The sequence below is a fragment of the Astyanax mexicanus genome, chromosome 14, assembly GCF_023375975.1.
Source record: "Astyanax mexicanus isolate ESR-SI-001 chromosome 14, AstMex3_surface, whole genome shotgun sequence".
NCBI classification, from domain to species: domain Eukaryota; kingdom Metazoa; phylum Chordata; class Actinopteri; order Characiformes; family Acestrorhamphidae; genus Astyanax; species Astyanax mexicanus.
The window spans coordinates 31,121,154-31,138,462 of NC_064421.1; the positions used below are offsets into that span (position 1 = coordinate 31,121,154).

General features: G+C 39.1%; 1 protein-coding gene across 1 annotated transcript in view; it reads left to right on the forward strand.

Moving 5' to 3' along the window:
• Positions 1-5,941: 5,941 nt before the first annotated feature.
• phyhipla (phytanoyl-CoA 2-hydroxylase interacting protein-like a) overlaps positions 5,942-17,309 on the forward strand; it is a 30,793-nt gene continuing 19,425 nt past the window's right edge. The window contains exon 1 of the mRNA XM_015604625.3: positions 5,942-6,193. Coding sequence (XP_015460111.2) covers positions 6,094-6,193 — 100 coding nt within the window. The 5' untranslated portion in view covers positions 5,942-6,093. The remainder of the gene's footprint in view (positions 6,194-17,309) is intronic.

Consider the following 17,309-nt stretch of genomic DNA (forward strand, 5'->3'; position numbering starts at 1 on the left):
AGTAAAGAACGAGCCAGTTCTGCGAGTGTTTCCCAAAGAGCTTCGCAAAGTGAAAATTAACGAACAAGGTTAAAGAACGTCTTTGTTGACTCCTCCTCCGACACAGCGCGCTCAATCGATCCACAAATATCGATTCAACACTGCATATATGCAGTATTTATTCACTATTAGACCATAAAAACGTAGAACTGTGTTGTAATCATCAACATTATACATATTCTGAAATTTAAATTACAAAAGGATGTACTTTGGCATTAATAAAATACTCCTAAAGATACAAATGACTAAATAAATAATAAAAAATCTAATCTATTTTAAAACATTAAACTTTTCTTACTTTTTTAAAATTATTATAGTTAATATATATTATATTAATAGATATTATACTAATATTATTAATAGTAATATTGATAGTAATATTAATGTATTATTATTATTATTATTATTATTATTATTATTATTATTATGAATAATTATATAAAAATAATATAAAATATATAAAAAATAAATTATATAAAAATAATATAATAATACTTATACGTATGTATATAAAAATATGTTTTATATACACTCTATGAGGCTCCTGCTCATCCTAAATCACTCAGTTGAGTTTAAAAGTGTAAAAAAATAAAAAATAAAATAATTAAATGAGACGTGTCCAACTTTTGACTGGTACTTATATATTTGCGAGTTGACACACCCCAGAGTTTGCCCAGATGAACGGCCACAATGTTGGTTAGAAGCACCTGAATAAGGAATATTATTAAATATTACCTGCACATTCACCGATACCCTTTACAATACGTATAGGTGGGATTAAAGACACCGCAGGCGTCCCCTGCACCGGACCTACTTTGCAGCTTTGCTTAAACCGTGAGCATCATCTGCAGGAATTCACTGATTGCATTTCTTGCAGCATTAATGTCAAGAACTCCAGCATCGCTAATCTGGATTTTAATGATTTATTCGTGGGTTTGATTGGTCAATTCCAATATGCCCAGTTATACTACAAGCCACAGACAAAGTTGGCATTATAATATAATATAATATAACATAACATAACATAACATAATATAATATAATAATATTGATAATTATATAATAATATAATTGATTATAATTAATAGTAATATAATATAATTGTTCAACCACGGAAATAATATTTTTTCTTCTTCAAAATTGGCGGTCCCTGGTGTTTAAGGTGCTGAACTGCAAGTCGAGATCCCCTAAAGAAGCTCTTTAAAAATAACGACTGGGTCAGAGCACTCGTTAATCTGCGAGCGAGTTTACGCAGTACTTTAGTTACGCACGGGTTTGGGAAACACTCTTTAATTAACGATCAATCTTAAGTACGAGTTAACGAAGTTCTTAGCGTTACGAAGCTTTCGGGAAACCCACCCCTGAACTGAAGGAGTTCATGCAGTGTGGTGGTTATAGAGTGAATAAAGTTCCAGGCCTTGGCAAAGGATGAAAATCAATTCAAATAAACTTTATTTATATAGTACATTTTACAACTGATGTTGTCACAAAGCAGCTTTACAGAAATGTGGTAGCAGGACAGAGAATCAGCCAAAACAGTAAACATACACACAAAACCTCCAGTTAGCAACAGAGGCAACAACTCTCAGAGCTGGGGGAGGACTACTATAGTTACTATTACAAGTACTACCACATGTACTATCACATGTACTATCAAGGCTAATATATAAGGGGGGATCCATCTTCCTCTGGTCAGACAATGTATAAACGATTGTTATAAAGTCAGTATACACCAGCACAGGTCTAATATATTTAGATGAATATCTACACCAGCAGTGGCAGCAGTTATATAAAAGCCTAGAGTTTATATAAAGCTAGTCTGAGGCAGGTGGAATAAATAGGCAGTGAGCAGCTTATCTGTGGTGGGATGACTTGCCAAAATTCAGTCTGGCTGGACAGAGGGTGGAACGTCCATTGGTTATCAGATTGGATAGGTAGGCAGTCAGTAACTTGAAGGAAGTCAAAAAGATGGAATTAGTTTGGACTGGATTTAAGAGGAAGAGACAATAAAATTCAGCATTTTCAGAGTGTGGCTAATGACTCCGGCAGATATTAATATTAACAGCCTAACTAAAGGAAGAGCACCAGAAGGTAACATAGACACGGAGGCACCCTCAGTGAAAGTCAACGTACATTTAAGAAACACTGCATGTTTATATTTTTTTCATTTACCGTACTGTTGGGGTTGTATAAAACTCGTGCATTTAGTCAAAAAGGTGTGAACAAGCTCACACAGTCTGACAAAAGCACATCCACATTTAATGCAAGAGATACCACACGCATATTCACAGTTTAATTGTGTTCTCTGGAGAAATGAGGGGGCTGCATCCAATATCTCTAGGATGAGTTGGAGAACAATCAATCCCTCTTATAGCGAGGTTAATTCACTGTCCTGTGCAGTGGGCAGTAAAAAGAACTAAATGTGATTTGTGCTGTACTGGTCACCTCCAGCAGGAGGCAGCACTCGCCGTCTATCAGGTAGGTCTATTCAATCTGATTTACCCCACCACATTGGTATTATAATAATACAATCATTCTTCTTTCTTTTCTCTTTCTTTCTCTCCTTACTTTCTCTCTTACTCTCCCCTCTTTCTTTTTCTGCAACTCTCTGTCCTATCTGTTGTTCTCCCTTTCTCTCCTGCATTTTTTCCTTTCTCGCTACCCTATAGCATCTTTTTTTCTTTCTTCTCTCTGTCTCCTTCTGATTCTTCCTTTGCCACACTCTTCTTTATATCCTTTTTTTCTCTCACTGCTTTATCTCCCCTTTCTGTCTTTTTCCTCCCTAATTTGTCTCACACTTTCTCTTAATTCCTTTTCTCCCCCTGCATTTCCCTTTTTTCTTCATTTATTTCTCTTTTGATCTTTCTCCCATCTTTCTTTCTCCCTTTTTTTCTTATTCTCTATTTATTTCCACATTTGTTTCTCTCTCTCTTTCTCCTATTTTCGTTTTATTTTTTTGTTTCTCTTTCTTTCCTTCTCCTACTTATTTGTCTTCTCTCTCCCTTTCTTTCACTGACTCAGTCTCTACATTCTTCTTTGTTTTTCTTTTCCTCTCTCTTTATTTCTGTCTATCTTTCTTAAGTGTCTTAAAAAAATCTAAAGACTTAAAGAGGGGAAAAAGATAAGGGATATTGACATTTAGATTTGTTAAAGTGTCTTTCTGTGAAAATAAGTACAATTAAATAATACAAAATAAATAGACAATAAATAGATAAATTATTATTATTATAAAATTTAACATAAGGTTATTCAGGTTACACAAAATGAATATGCTACTACAGAACATATGCACATGTCTCTAGTTAGTGGATGAATAGTTAAGAAATATATTTTTAACAAAAATCAGCTGCTATTAAATTATTAAAAGCTATTAATTTCTACAAATTGCTGTGTATTTTTCTTTATTTTATATTTAAAATATGGACCTTTTTATTCTCCTGGTAGGATTACTCGAAACACCCCTAGTCTCTCTCTTACTTTCTCTCTGTCTTTCTCTCTTGTTGCCTCTGGCGTGTGCGTGCTCGCGCGAGCTCTGCTGAATGTTCGCGCATTAACAGAGTTTCAGTCTCGTGCTGCTCGGCGCTGTGGAGGCGCGAGCCCCGTTTGGTACCAAATAAGGACATGAGCACCAGACACGATGACGTCAGTGAGAACGGATAAGGAGAAATGGAGGGAGCGCGAGGAGGAGGAGGAGGAGGAGGGGCAAAAAATGAGATTTAACTGGAGAGAAAAAGCCAGTTACATAACAGAGAGCATAAGAGAGAAACGGAGAGAAAGAAAGCATGAAAAAGAGAGCATTAAATAGAGAGAGAAGGGAAAAGGAGAGAATAAGAGTGAGAAAGCTGGTTTGTGTGAGGTGGAGGTGTATTGGTTCTGGATTAACACTGTTCTAATGACCATTCGTTTGTTTGTTTGTGTTTATTGTCTCATAGTAAACACCAATAATGAGGCTGGAGGATTCCCCTCTCCCTGGGAATGATTCCCAGTGGAACAGACAGAGTGACACCTAAGGAGTGAGATAGTCAGCATAAGAAGTGAGAGATACTCAATAAGATTGTGAAGTGGGAGTGACGAAGAGTAAGGCTGGAGAGTGAGCGTCAAAAGAGTGTGAAGAGGAGAGAGAAAGTGAGATCAAAAGGGACAGAATAGAGTAAGAAACAAAGTATGAGAGGTGCTGGACAGAATAAGTGAGAGAAGAGAGCAGAGTACGAGACTGAAAGGGGGGGAGGTTCCTGATTGGAGCAAGAGAAACAGAAAAAATCTAAAGGAAAAGATTGAATGTCAAAAAATGAAGAGAAAGGAAAACAATGAGACTATAAAGTAAGAGGAGACAACAGTTCTGAGGAGAGATAGAAAGAAATAGTGAGCAGGGAGGGATAGTCAGAGTAGAGGAAAGAGACATGTGAAAAGAGAAAGCGAGATGGGGGTTATGAAGGGAGAGAGACAACAGAAAGAGTAAGAAGAGTGAGAGACTGGACTAAAGGTGTGAGAGGAATGTGAATTGACAAGAGGCAGAAAGCTTGACTAGAAAAAGCTTGACTATTTGAGTAGAAAAAAATAAAGAAGAAGGAAACAAAAAGATGAAGTGAGAGATGAAGAGTGTCAAAGATTGAAGAGGAGAAAAGCAAGTGAGACTGAAAGAAATAGAGGAATAAAGTAAAAAGGAAAGACATTAATAGTGAGAAACAAAATGTGGGAGGGGTGAAAGAGTGACAGGAGTGAGAGGGGTAAGTGGATGACAGGAGTGAGGGGGTAAAAGAATAAAAAGAGGGATGGGGTAAGAGAATGACAGGAGTGAGAGGGGTTGTAGAATGTTTTGGAGAGATTAAATAGACAGTGACAGGAGTGAGAATGTTGCAGAGAGAAAAGAGTGAGAAAATGTGGGAGGGGTGAGATGATGTGGGAGAGAGAGAGCGTGATTGGAGTAAGTGAAGTGAGAGAATGTAGGAGAGAGAGCGACTGGAGTAAGATGAGTGAGAGAATGTGGAAGGTGGAGAGAAAATAAAAGGCAAAGGAGTGAGAAAATGTGGGAGGGGTGAGAGAATGTTGAAGGGGGAGAGAAAGTGAAAGGCAAAGGAGTGAGAAAATGTGGGATGGGTGAGAGCATGTGGGAGAGAGAGTGTGATTGGAGTAAGTGAAGTGAGAGAATGTAGGAGAGAGAGAGCGACTGGAGTAAGATGAGTGAGAGAACGTGGGAGGGGAGAGAGAGTGAAAGGCAAACGTGTGAGAGAATGCGGGAGGGGTGAGAAAGAGTGAGATAATGTGGAAGGGGAAGAAAGAGTGAAAGGCAAATGAGTGAGAAAATGTGGGAGGGGTGAGAGAATGTGGGAGAGAGAGAGAGTAATTGGATTAAGTGAAGTGAGAGAATGTGGAAGAGAGAGCGACTGGAGTAAGATGAGTGAGAGAACGTGGGAGGGGAGAGAATGTGAAAGGCAAACGTGTGAGAGAATGCGGGAAGGGTGAGAAAGAGTGAGATAATGTGAAAGGGGAAGAAAGAGTGAAAGGCAAAGGAGTGAGGAAATGTGGGAGGGGTGAGGGAATGTGGGTGGGATGAGAGTGACTGCTGTAAGAGGAGTGAGAGAGTGTGGGAGCAGTGAGAAAGAGTAAGAGGAGTGAGAGAACGTGGGAGAGAGAGAGTGACTGGAGTAAAAGGAGTGAGAAAATGTGGGAGGGGTGAGAAATTGAGAGGAGTAAAAAAATGTGGGAGGGGTGAGAAAGAGTGAGAGTGGGTTTGGAAGGGTTGAGAGTAAATAAATAAACTTGATATTTAGATTTGATCCGTTTATTAGTGGGTTATTAAATGTTATTAAATATTATTAAATATTATTAAATGTTATATCTAATGCGCTGTTGGTCACTAATCTACTGACCGTTGGAGGCGGGGCTGCGGATGACGAGTCACTGACGCAGAGAGAGAGAGTGAGAGAGAGAGACTGACCGCCTCCAGAAGGGTGAGGACCGCTCGTGCCTCTCTTTCCTCTCCTGCTCGTGCCAAAAAATAGAAAACTCCCCTTTAACCGGATTGCTGTCTGACTGCGCGCGAGCCGGACAGACATGGAGGCTCCGGGTCTCGGCCGCGGCGTCCCGGCGAGCCCGCGCGAGGGCCTCGTGAAGAACGTGAGCCTGGAGTCGCTCCAGCTGTGCGAGAGAGACGGTAAGAGCCAGGGGGGCGGGCTGGCGAGCAAGCGCGCGCGTCCGTCCGTCCGTCCGTCCGTTTACCGGCGAAACGCGTCCTTTGGGGTGACGCTGCGTTTTTACGGGTCTGTTGCTTCTAATTCATCTCCGCGCATACCTTTCATCTCGCTTATTGGCTCGTGCGCTGGTGTCATGACATTTCTTGGTCTTTTTCTTTGCATGAGCTCGAGATGAGCATGCCGAGTCATCATCGTCATCTTTATCATCATCCTTAGCATCAGCATCCTCATCATCATCAGGCTTTAGGTTCTGAGGGCTTTTCTTAATCCACAAAACCACCGCCAGGCTCCGGTTCAGCACCAAATGAACGGTGGCCACCAGCCCTGCCTCCTCCCTGCAAGCTGGAGCTCACACCCTACCTCGAACCCCACCTGCCTGATCCTCCTAATTGCTGCCTTCAGGAATCCCGGGGTCCCTGATTAAGCTGAGCGAGATGATTTGGTAGTAATTTGGTAGATAGATGTCCAGCAGGACGGTTAGAGTGACCACTGCTTTCTGTTAATGGTGCTAATGGACTTTACAAGAGATAATTTCAGAACCACGGACAGCATCATCTGAATCTCTGCACCAGATTTAGACCAGCTCTGTCCATGGTTCTGAAACTAAAACTAAAAACCCTTCTAATATAGTAATGAATCTATGATACTAGCTTGTGTGGAGTATTTATCTATATGTATATCTATATATACTGATCAACCAAAACATTAAAACCTGTATATTTATTGCACTGAATATTCAGCAATTTCAGCCAAAAAATATTTGGCTGAAATTAAAAAGAAAAAAAAAAATTATTTGCGCTGCAATAGAAAAAGCTCTGGGTGAACTAATATTTATGTTTAATGTAAAGGAGTCCAAAATAATTCTGAAATTATTTAATGATTTATTGGCAGCGATGCCCATGTATATCTTATTAAAGGAGGTGTTGAATTTAACCCAACATGATTGTACTGTCTCTACTAATCAAGATGTTGTAGTGGATTTTTAGTAATCTTTCAAAAATGTAATAATTTACACTGAAAAAGGATTCATTAATAATTCATCATTTATCATATATGCTTTGTTGGTGTGTCCAAACATTTGCTGGAATGTTTAAAAATGTTAAGTGTTTGGCTTATTTATTCCCTGTCTAGGAAACTGACCAATAGGCTATTTCATTAATTTAATAGTGAAAAAAGTGGCAAAAAGGATGAATAACTAAAACCTGTGCATATTCTGCATTCAGCAATTGGTATAATTCCGCCTACAACCAAATGTCTTATTTTGTTGGATTGTGATTTAGCAACAAAAAAAAAAAAAAATTAATTGCAGCCTTATTTTAAAACACCTACCCAAAAGAATATAGGTCCCCCCAAACCAACAAAACAGCTCTGACCCATCAATTTCTCTAATTCCTCTTATTCCTCTCACTGTTTCTTACCATCATTCCCACATTCTCAATCCTGTCTGCTCCCATGAGCTTGGATGAGGTGTGGCCTGCATGGCCATCAGTGTTGGAGTCTTAGATGCCCATTTCCCCCCTAAATTCCGCTGCTGATTTACCAGGTGTCCTTTCTTGGAGCATTTTTGACAGGTACGTTCCAGCTGTGTACCAGCAGCATTTACACTGGTGCTATGGTATGGTAATGCTAAAATATAGTGCAGTATAAACTATATACATTTCAGCATATCATAATGTAGAAGTCTACTATAATGGTGAAGATATTCAAACCTCCCCTGGTTCCCTGGTTGTAAAATGTTATTATAGCATTATGTTATGATTACTATAGTAATGGACTCTGTATAAAAAGGGTTCTAATGACAGTAATCAGTCAGCACAAATGCCAGCATAATTGCTACTGTAAGGCGGTCAGCAGGCGACCGTAATGTTTATTTTCATCCTCCTTTGGAGGCCGAGAGGCAGACAGTTCATCAGCATTAGCATTATTGCAGTATTTCCCCACTCTGCTCTGGATTCCCCCGACCACATTACAGTGCTTCTCTGATTTAACACACCAGTAAACCTAATGAAGAGCTCGGAAATGAACTTTCAGCCGGGGAAGAGTGAACATGTGCGGTAGAGGAATCCTAAAAACAGACAGACACATAGACAAATTATATTCCCTGTATACTGTGTTTTAGGATATTTCTGTCTATTTTTGTTTTAAATTAATGTTTTGTTCTGCAATAAGAGATCTGTTGCTTCATTAGTTTCTGTAGATCTGTAGCACCAGAAGGAAGTCTTGTAATCCTGTAGATGTGTTGTAATCATGAACATCCTATAGATCTTGTAGATATGAAATCATGTAGCCATTGTAGACCTGTTGCTCCTGTAAACCTATACATGTAGACATGCAGATCTGTAGAGTTTTATCTCCTGTACCTCCTTAAGACCTGTTGCTCCTGTAGCTCCAGTAGATCTGTAGATCTATACCTTCTTTATATCTGTACACCCTGTACCAGTCCTACTTACTGTTGATCTGTATACCCTGTAACTCCTGTACCTCATGTACATTCTTTACCTCCAGTGGATCTGTACCTCATGTACACTCTTAACCTCCTGTACAAATCCTGTAGCACCATGGATACCTATAGTCCTGTAACTCCTGTATCTCCTATTGGCATGTAGCTTCTGTAGTCCTGTTGCTCCTGTAGTCCTTTATTCCTTTAGCCCCTGTGGTTCTGTAGACATGTAGCTACTGTAGCTCCGGTAGATCTGTAGACCTATACCTACTGTAGTCCAGTAGCTCCTATAATCCTGTATTCCTGTAGCTCTGATAGTCCTGTAACTCCTATAGATCCTGTAGCACCTTGGATGCATATAGTCCTGTAACTCCTGTATTTCTTATTGTCATGTAGATCCTGTAGCTCCTGTAGTTCTGTATTTCTAAAGCTCCTGTGGTTCTGTAGACATGTAGCTCATGTTGCTTCAGTAGATATGTAGACCTTGTACTTCTTGTAAATCTGTAGCTCATGTATATTCTTGATCTCCTGTAGCTCCTGTAGTCCTGTAACTCCTACAGATCCTGTAGCACCTGGCACACCTGTAGTCCTGTAACTCCTTTATCTCCTATGTCATGTAACTTCTGTAGTCTTATAGCTCCTGTAATTCTGTGGACATGTAGATTTTGTAGCGCTTACAGACCTGCACCTCCAGCACAACCTGTAGACCTCGTAACCTCTATAGATTCTGTAGCACCTGAGATGCCTATAGTCCTGTAACTTCTGTATCTCATATTGTAGCTCCTGTGGTTCTAAAGACAAGTAGATTTTGCAACTCCTCTCCTGTAGACCCTGGTTCTCCAGTAGATCTGTACTTCTATACTTCCTATACTTCTTTTAGATCTGTAGACTCTGTGTCCACTGAGACACTGTGTCCACTGTAGATTCTTTACCTCCTGTAACCCCTATTGTTCCTGTAGCACCTGGGATGCCTATACTTCTGTAATTTCTGTATCTCCTATTGTCATGTAGCTCCTGTAGTCCCTGCTACTATTCTGAATCTGTTTTTATATTTCAGTGTTTATGAAAATGTGCCCACATTGGAAAGTGTGACTGACTGCAGAAACGTATCAGTCTGGCATCTTTCAGAGTGTTATTTTTCACCGTTTTGAAGATCCCATCCACACATGTCTATCGGGGTCACTCGTATTTGCTGTATGTGAAATACTCATGGCGTTTGCTGGGGTTTGTTTTGCCAGATTCAGTGTTGCTCATAACAGAACACAAATAATAGACGTGTTTGTGTGTACACTAGAGTGGTGACCAATAGCACCGCAGATCTGAGGAGAAACAGAACAGATTACAGAACTGTTTACTGTGGGGATTGTACAGTATAGTTAGAGTAAAGCTTTTCAAAGTAGGTTCTGGTATTGGCATTTCTTAACCCCTTAACGTTTGTTCACCTCTGAGTTACTGTTGAGTTACTTAGTTATATTCAGGGGCGTCAGAAGCATCTTTAATATGTATGTATGGGGTGGGCCGTTGGTTACTTTTTTTTTAATGAACTAAATGCCTTTTCCTGCATTCAGGTGTATTTCTGATAGTATGTTTAAGGTCTCATTCCATCATTTTTTCATTCATTTTAAAATGTCTAGTTGTGGTCCCTAGTATATATGAATTTCATGTGAGCTTTTTTTGTGTGAAAAAAGTGCTCCATTGTATCTGTATAGCCCTGCTTTAGATCACTGAATTACTGTTCTCTGAAGAAAGGCAGGATTTTGGATCTTGCTCATGAATAATCATACATGCAAACATATCGCCTCTGATTGGCTAACAGCACTGCAGCAGAGAACACCTTCCTGCCTTTTCCCCTCTTAGTCAATTTTACAGCTCTAAAATTCAAAGGACAAAATGTTTTCAGAGATACAGCCTTAGTTGTTAAGATAGCACTGAGTGCTGGGTAAAGTTAACACTTAAACTTGGCTTAACATCAGACTCTCAGGGTCGCTCGGCTTGATGCCCGCCTTTACCAGTGTTCTGACGAGTTGTGCTAACTTGTTAAACCATGCTTCCCTAGTGTATATTTAAGAACTCTGTAAAACGTGGAATCCACAGGAGATCCAATTTAAACCTATAGTTACTTACATAAGATAGCTAACATTACCTAGCTGGTGTAAACAGAGCTGTAAGCTCTGTCAGCTCTGTCTCCTCAGCTCTGTCTGTGAGCCGTCCCGAGCAAAGGAGGCAAGGCCATGAACGATGCTTTTCCTGACCAAGTATTTTCTTTTACTAGCTGCTGCAGACAATGGGGGTTGAAGGCTTCAGAATTTCATATAATATAATACCCTCTTGATTTTTTTTTTATAATTATTTAAAGGCACACTGACCTATAAGATGTGAATCAAAGTCATGCTTACTGATTTATGAGTAATAAAGCCTCACAACCTCAAGCACTCAAGCCAGTGCTTCACCCGAGAGCATTGCTGCGGTCCAGTCTGACCCTGGAGGCTGAAATAGTGACTGAAGTGCTCATGGCCGATACTCTCGGTATCATCCAGCTGCTCCTGGGTCTGACCGCTGCCGCTGTCCTTGAGAAAGCCTCTTAATCCCAAAGCGCTGCGGGCAGCTCAAGCCAGGCAGCCCCGTCACCCTGACACGCCTGAGCGCTGAAGTGGAAAACGGAAAAGAGCAAAAACACTCAGTTTCATCCCTCCAAGCCTTAAACGGCATTACTCTCTGCTTTTAATAAAAAAACACCTGTGTCCACTTTGATACAACAGCGCTGTAATGTTGTAGCAGTGTAATACAGATGGAACTATAACATTTAAATAAGTGTTTTAAAGGTGTCCTTCTACTAAAATCCACTATTTCTTGTTCTTTGTGAAATACAATAGGTCTCTGAGTTGTATATGTATGCTGCACCTAAAACTCTTCCTTAACCGTCCGTAAATTGCTTCCATTTATTTAGAGTAAGCATAGATTTCCAATATATTTTTTTTAACAGCACGGTTAGCAGTAAAGGTTAGCAGTGCTTAGCGCTAGTAAATGCCGCCTGACAGCGCTACACTGAGGAACCCTGAGTGTTCAGGTAAACCAGGGCGATATCAGATAGCTGTTTGTCCCCCGTAGTTTGTTTTAACACGGTAAACACGCAGCCTACAGTCCAATATACTTACCTCTGAACAGCAAAAAGCTAGCACTACAGTTAGCAGCTAATGCTAATACTGGGACAACTTTTGTTGTAAAAAGCGCTATATAAATAAAATTAAATTGAATACTGCTTCACTAAAGCCCCTTTAAAACGCTGCTCTTCAGTGGAGTGGCTTTACTGCTCCTTAATAGCTGACTGATAAAATTCATACATAAGGTGCACCGGATTATAAGGCACACTGTTGATTTTTGGGAAAATTAAAGGGTTTTTAAGTGCACCTTATACACTGTGTTCCAAATTATTATGCAAAAAGTGTTTAGGAGTGATAAAGTTAGATTTTATTTGTTTGTCAGTTAAACTCATTGATGGTGATGTGTGTCAGGGCTCTTTATATCACTGAAAGCAATTGCAGACACCTGTGCTAATAAGTTTGGCAGGCGTGTCCAATTAAAAGCAAGACTACTTAAGAAGGCTGTCCCACATTATTAAGCAGCCTACATTTTAAGCCAAAATGGAAAAGAAAAAGGATGTGTCGGCTGCTGAGAAGCAACAAATTGTGGAGTGTTTTTGTCAAGGCATGACTACAATCAACATTGCCAAGACACTTCATCATGATCATCGCACAATCCAGAAGTATGTAGCTGACTCAGAGCACACACGTGTACGTGCTGATAAGGAAAAATTGAGGACTCTTTCCAACAGGCAATTACAACAGGTTAAAAGAGCAGCTGCAAAAATGCCTTGTCATAGCAGCAGACAGGTTTTTGAAGCTGCTGGTGCCTCCAACATCCCCCGAACAACAAGATGCAGGGTCCTTCAGAGGTTTGCAGCTGTGCATAAGCCATCCTGTCGACCTCCTCTATCCACTGCACACAAGCAGAAACAGCTCCAGTGGGCCAAACAATACATGAAGACTGACTTCAAAACTGTTTTGTTCACCGTTGAGTGCCGTGCAACAATCGATGATCCTGATGGATGGAGTGGTGGATGGCTGGTTGATGGACACCCCATGCAAACAAAGCTACGGAGGAGGTGGAGTAATGTTTTGGGCTGGAATCATGGGGAGAGAGATTGTCGGGCCCTTTAGGATCCCTGAAGGGGTAAAGATGACCTCCATAATGTTTGTGGAGTTTCTCAAACAGCACTTCCTGTCATGGTTCAAGAAGAAGAACCGTGCATTCCACAGCAAGATCATTTTCATGCATGATAATGCACCGTCTCATGCTGCAAAGAACACATCTGCATCTCTGGCTGCTATGGGCATAAAAGGGGACAAACTTATGGTGTGGCCCCCATGCTCCCCTGACCACAACCCCATTGAGAACCTCTGGAGCATCATCAAAAGGAGTATCTAGGATGGCGTGAGGCAGTTCACATGTAAGCAACAGCTCTGGGAGGGTATTCTGTCCTCATGCAAGACAATTGAAGCAGATACCATCCAAAACCTGACAAATTCAATGAACTAGAGAGTTCAGAAGATCCTTTCGAACAAGGGGTCCTATGTGCAAATGTAACATCACCTAGAATAAAGTTTTGACTGGAAAACTGTTTGATTTCAGTTTGTAATAACTTGCTAATGCTTATAATTTCACAAATGACCATTTTTTTGTTCTTCATAAAAATGAAAAGGTTGAAAACTCTGCTGTGCATAATAATTTGGAACATGCATTTTGAGTGCATTTTGAGTGTATTATTTTTTTTTATTATACTGTTATCATTGGCAGTTTGTTCAAAAATCTTTCAATTGTACTATAATAGTTGATGACTGGAAAATTACAATAACTGCAATTCATATAGGTAATTTTGGAAAATCTGAGAAAATATTATTTGCATAATAATTTGGAACACAGTGTAGTGTGATAAATACGGTACTATTTGTAGCTTGAACTCAATAACAGTATAGGACAGAAATATTAAACAAGTAACCATGAACTCATAATAATCATAGATCACAGAAAGATAAGTGTCCCATTAAATATAAGTTGTAACAAAAAAAAAAAAAACAATCAAACAGTTTTTTTCCAAGGTGCCATCCAGAATCACAACTGCATCCTCCTACTGTACATCCTAATCAGTTCTGCATTTGCATGAAAAAGACTGTGCTGTTGCTCTTTAGAACCCGACTCTTGCTAATGCTAATTTCATGCTAATGCTAGCAGAGTGACTCATCAATTTTTTTCTCTCTCTGTTCGTTTAAAGAGCAGTGAGTCTTTATGGTCCTCATGTGAGAGACTGTTAACAGCAGTATTAATCAGACTACACCAGGGCCCTGTTTTCTCACTGTGTGTTTCCTCATCTCTTTCACACGCCAGTGTTCTGCAGGTTCGCTGCTTTCATGTGTAGCAGCTAATGGGCTGAATAAAGTGAGGAATGATCCTGGCTGTGGATCTGGCACGTTTTTTGGGGGAGAACAAAGGCACAGTGTTTCAAAGGTGCTTTCCAGAGAGTCTGATCTGAGCTAAAAACACATTGAGGCTGGGCTGCGCTGAGGGGATCCCCAAAGATGCTGCCAGTTTTTCTGTCTCTTTTTCCTTTACACTGCCTAATAGTGTTTGTGAATACTCTTGCTAATGCTTATGAATGAGCATAGGGACCAGCAAACAAATGAATAAAATGTTGGATAAAGTATCAGACTGCAGTGCTAGTCGGAAGGAAGATAAAGGTTACCAGGAACGATAAATTATTTAAAAATGTAGACTTATATGGGCAACTCTTGGTCATATTTATTGAGCTACACATACAGTAGTAGTGCGTAGTGCATGTGTAATGCTGCAGCATGTCAGCATGTACACTCTAAAAAGCAATTCTGATGGCCTTTAGCCAATACTTAAATAAATCCCCTGTTTTATTAAGTTGTAGTGACATAAAAATGTCAAAAAATGTTGTTTCAAAACACTTTTCTGACTAACCCAGACTAAATATATTTCATTAAACACAAAAATACAAAAGCCATCTTCTTCTAGTTATCTGTAGAGGACAACTTAATTTTCTCGAGCTGTGTGACCAAAGTATCGAATAAAGTTAATTATACTTTTAAATAATGACATTGTTTGACTTTATTAAGACAACTTCAGCAAAACTGACATTATAGGGGAAATAGAGAAAGTTGAGAAAATATATTATATGAGCAAATCAACAAGATTAATAAATCATTTTTGGTAATGGTTATGCTACACTAAAAAACAAAACTTAAAATTATCAGCTAAACAAGAAATATTAAATTGCAACATAAACTATAGCAAACTAATTACCTCAACTAACTAAAAGTTGGCGTAACTAAATCAATTTTGTTTCCATATATATATTTTTAATTGTAGTTAAACTTTAGTTTAGACTAATCCAACTACTCTGCACTACTGCACATGCTCAGTTTAACTCTTTAGTTAAACAGGCTCTAATAAGCACTTATGCAGAGGCTTTCACCTGATGTTGGTCACGCTATTTGCATTTTTTTTTATCACTATTAACATCAGTTTTCATTGGAACACCACATGATCTATCAACAGTTTACTACAGTTTCTGCACTACAGTTAATAGATAAATAAGGTAGTAAACACTGTAGTTCACTGCTCAGCTCTCTTGTTGTTTATTTTCCTCTGTTTAAATCCTGATTCTGAAATTCTCAGCAGGATAAAATACTGTTTTAACCAGAAACAACAATCAAACAAACAAATTATAAACCATAATGCTATTTTACAGACTGCGAAAGAGTAGGAAAGCTCCACACAACAGAAGAGTAAAGAACAATTGGCAAAAGATATAAACCATTTAGCTTACTGTGTATAAGCATGTGTGTGATATGTGTATTCCTGTGAAATGGCTTATAGGAGGTTCTTAGTTTTGATTTTAGTTTTAGTTACGTGGTCTCACTGGCCTAGTAGATCTGGGCTAAAAACCCTTGTTTGAGCAGGGTCTGCTCTTAGATAAAGACTAATGGCTCATAATTGAGCTCACAGTGATGCATGAGGATGGATCGTTAGCTCTAATGTGCACAGAGTAAATCATTTCATCCATAATTTTTTCCAGGAACCTTCTCTGTAGCCGTGGCGGGATTCCCGCTGCACAGTTCCTGGCAACAGCGAGTGGAGAGTCAGGTTTAGACACCCAGAGTTACAGTGTCCTTAAAATACATATACAGAGTTCTGCAGTTAATCATATTTACAGCCTGGGGCTTACAGTTAATACCCAACACCTGTTAAACAGAGAGAGAGGGAGAGAGAGAGAGAGAGGCTGACAGAGATAGAAAGAGACATAACATACTTCAAATAAATAAATAAAAACATCAATCTGGTGCTGGCTCAGTACCAACTGGGCTTAAATCACTTCCTTTCCCACAGCTATCCTCAAAACTCAACTGTAGGACAGCTAAAAATCAAAGTGTTTACTAATAATGTTACTGTGCAGCTAGCTAAATCAGCTAATACACAAAACTAGCTACTGCTAACCCAGCAGCTAGGCTAGTTTTGAAGCTTGGTTAGCAACTCTGGCTAACACTAGAACATTATTAAATATTTTTACATTTAATTTTACCTATCCTATTGTTATAGCCGCATCTCTTGCGGTAGGTATAAAATTACATAACCTACAGTACATGAAAAACAGTTCATAATGTCCAAATTGGCTAGCTATCGCTAACTAACTAGATAACTAAGCTAACTAACTAGCTCTTTTTGTTGCTAAGCTTGTGAGCCTTAAAATGACATAAACTCCAGCTCAAAAGAAATTTAGGAACAAAATATGAAAGACTATATCAAAAAAACAGATTTTGTACCTTAGAAATAATAATACAAAAATACTGACAAAAATACTGTTTTTTTTTTCTGAAATCAAGGGTATTAAAACGAGTCTATTCTGTTTTTTATATTAATAAATTAAATTAATGAATTAATAAATCAAATGATTTATTAATTCACTATAATTAAGTTGTGACCCACTCTAAAAAAAAATCAATAAATACTACAAAGAAACAAACTATTATTCTGTGTGAGCAGAGAATTGTGGGTGACCAAGGACTGCGAAGAATACATCAGTTGCGTCCCTCAAATCGCTCCAAACATTTCTCCACTTTGGAGTGTAGATTCAGGTGGTAAATTTTACAACATGGTAATAATTTTTGGCTTCATTTCTGTAGAATAGAAGCGAATGGAGGAATCATGTTTATATACAGTCAATATTTTCTCCACTCTGAGCTAGCAGACTGTGGTCTTCTAACGAGTCAGAGTGAGTCAGAGTGCTGATGAATGCTCTTCTGTTTGTTATACGACCAGGAGGACCCGATCTCTGATCCATATGGGATCTGATCTGAGTAATAAAGTTAAATCGTCGTTATATTTACTCCCAGTGCAGTCGTGTGGCTCCCACTGATGTTGATGTATGAAGATATAAATGGTGAGGTTAACACACCTCCAAGACCTATGCAATAACTCATAGCTTATTCTTCAGTCAGAGATGAACTAATGGAGTGTGTGCAGTGTAGCCTGCTTCGGTGATGCTGTAGTTGGTAATA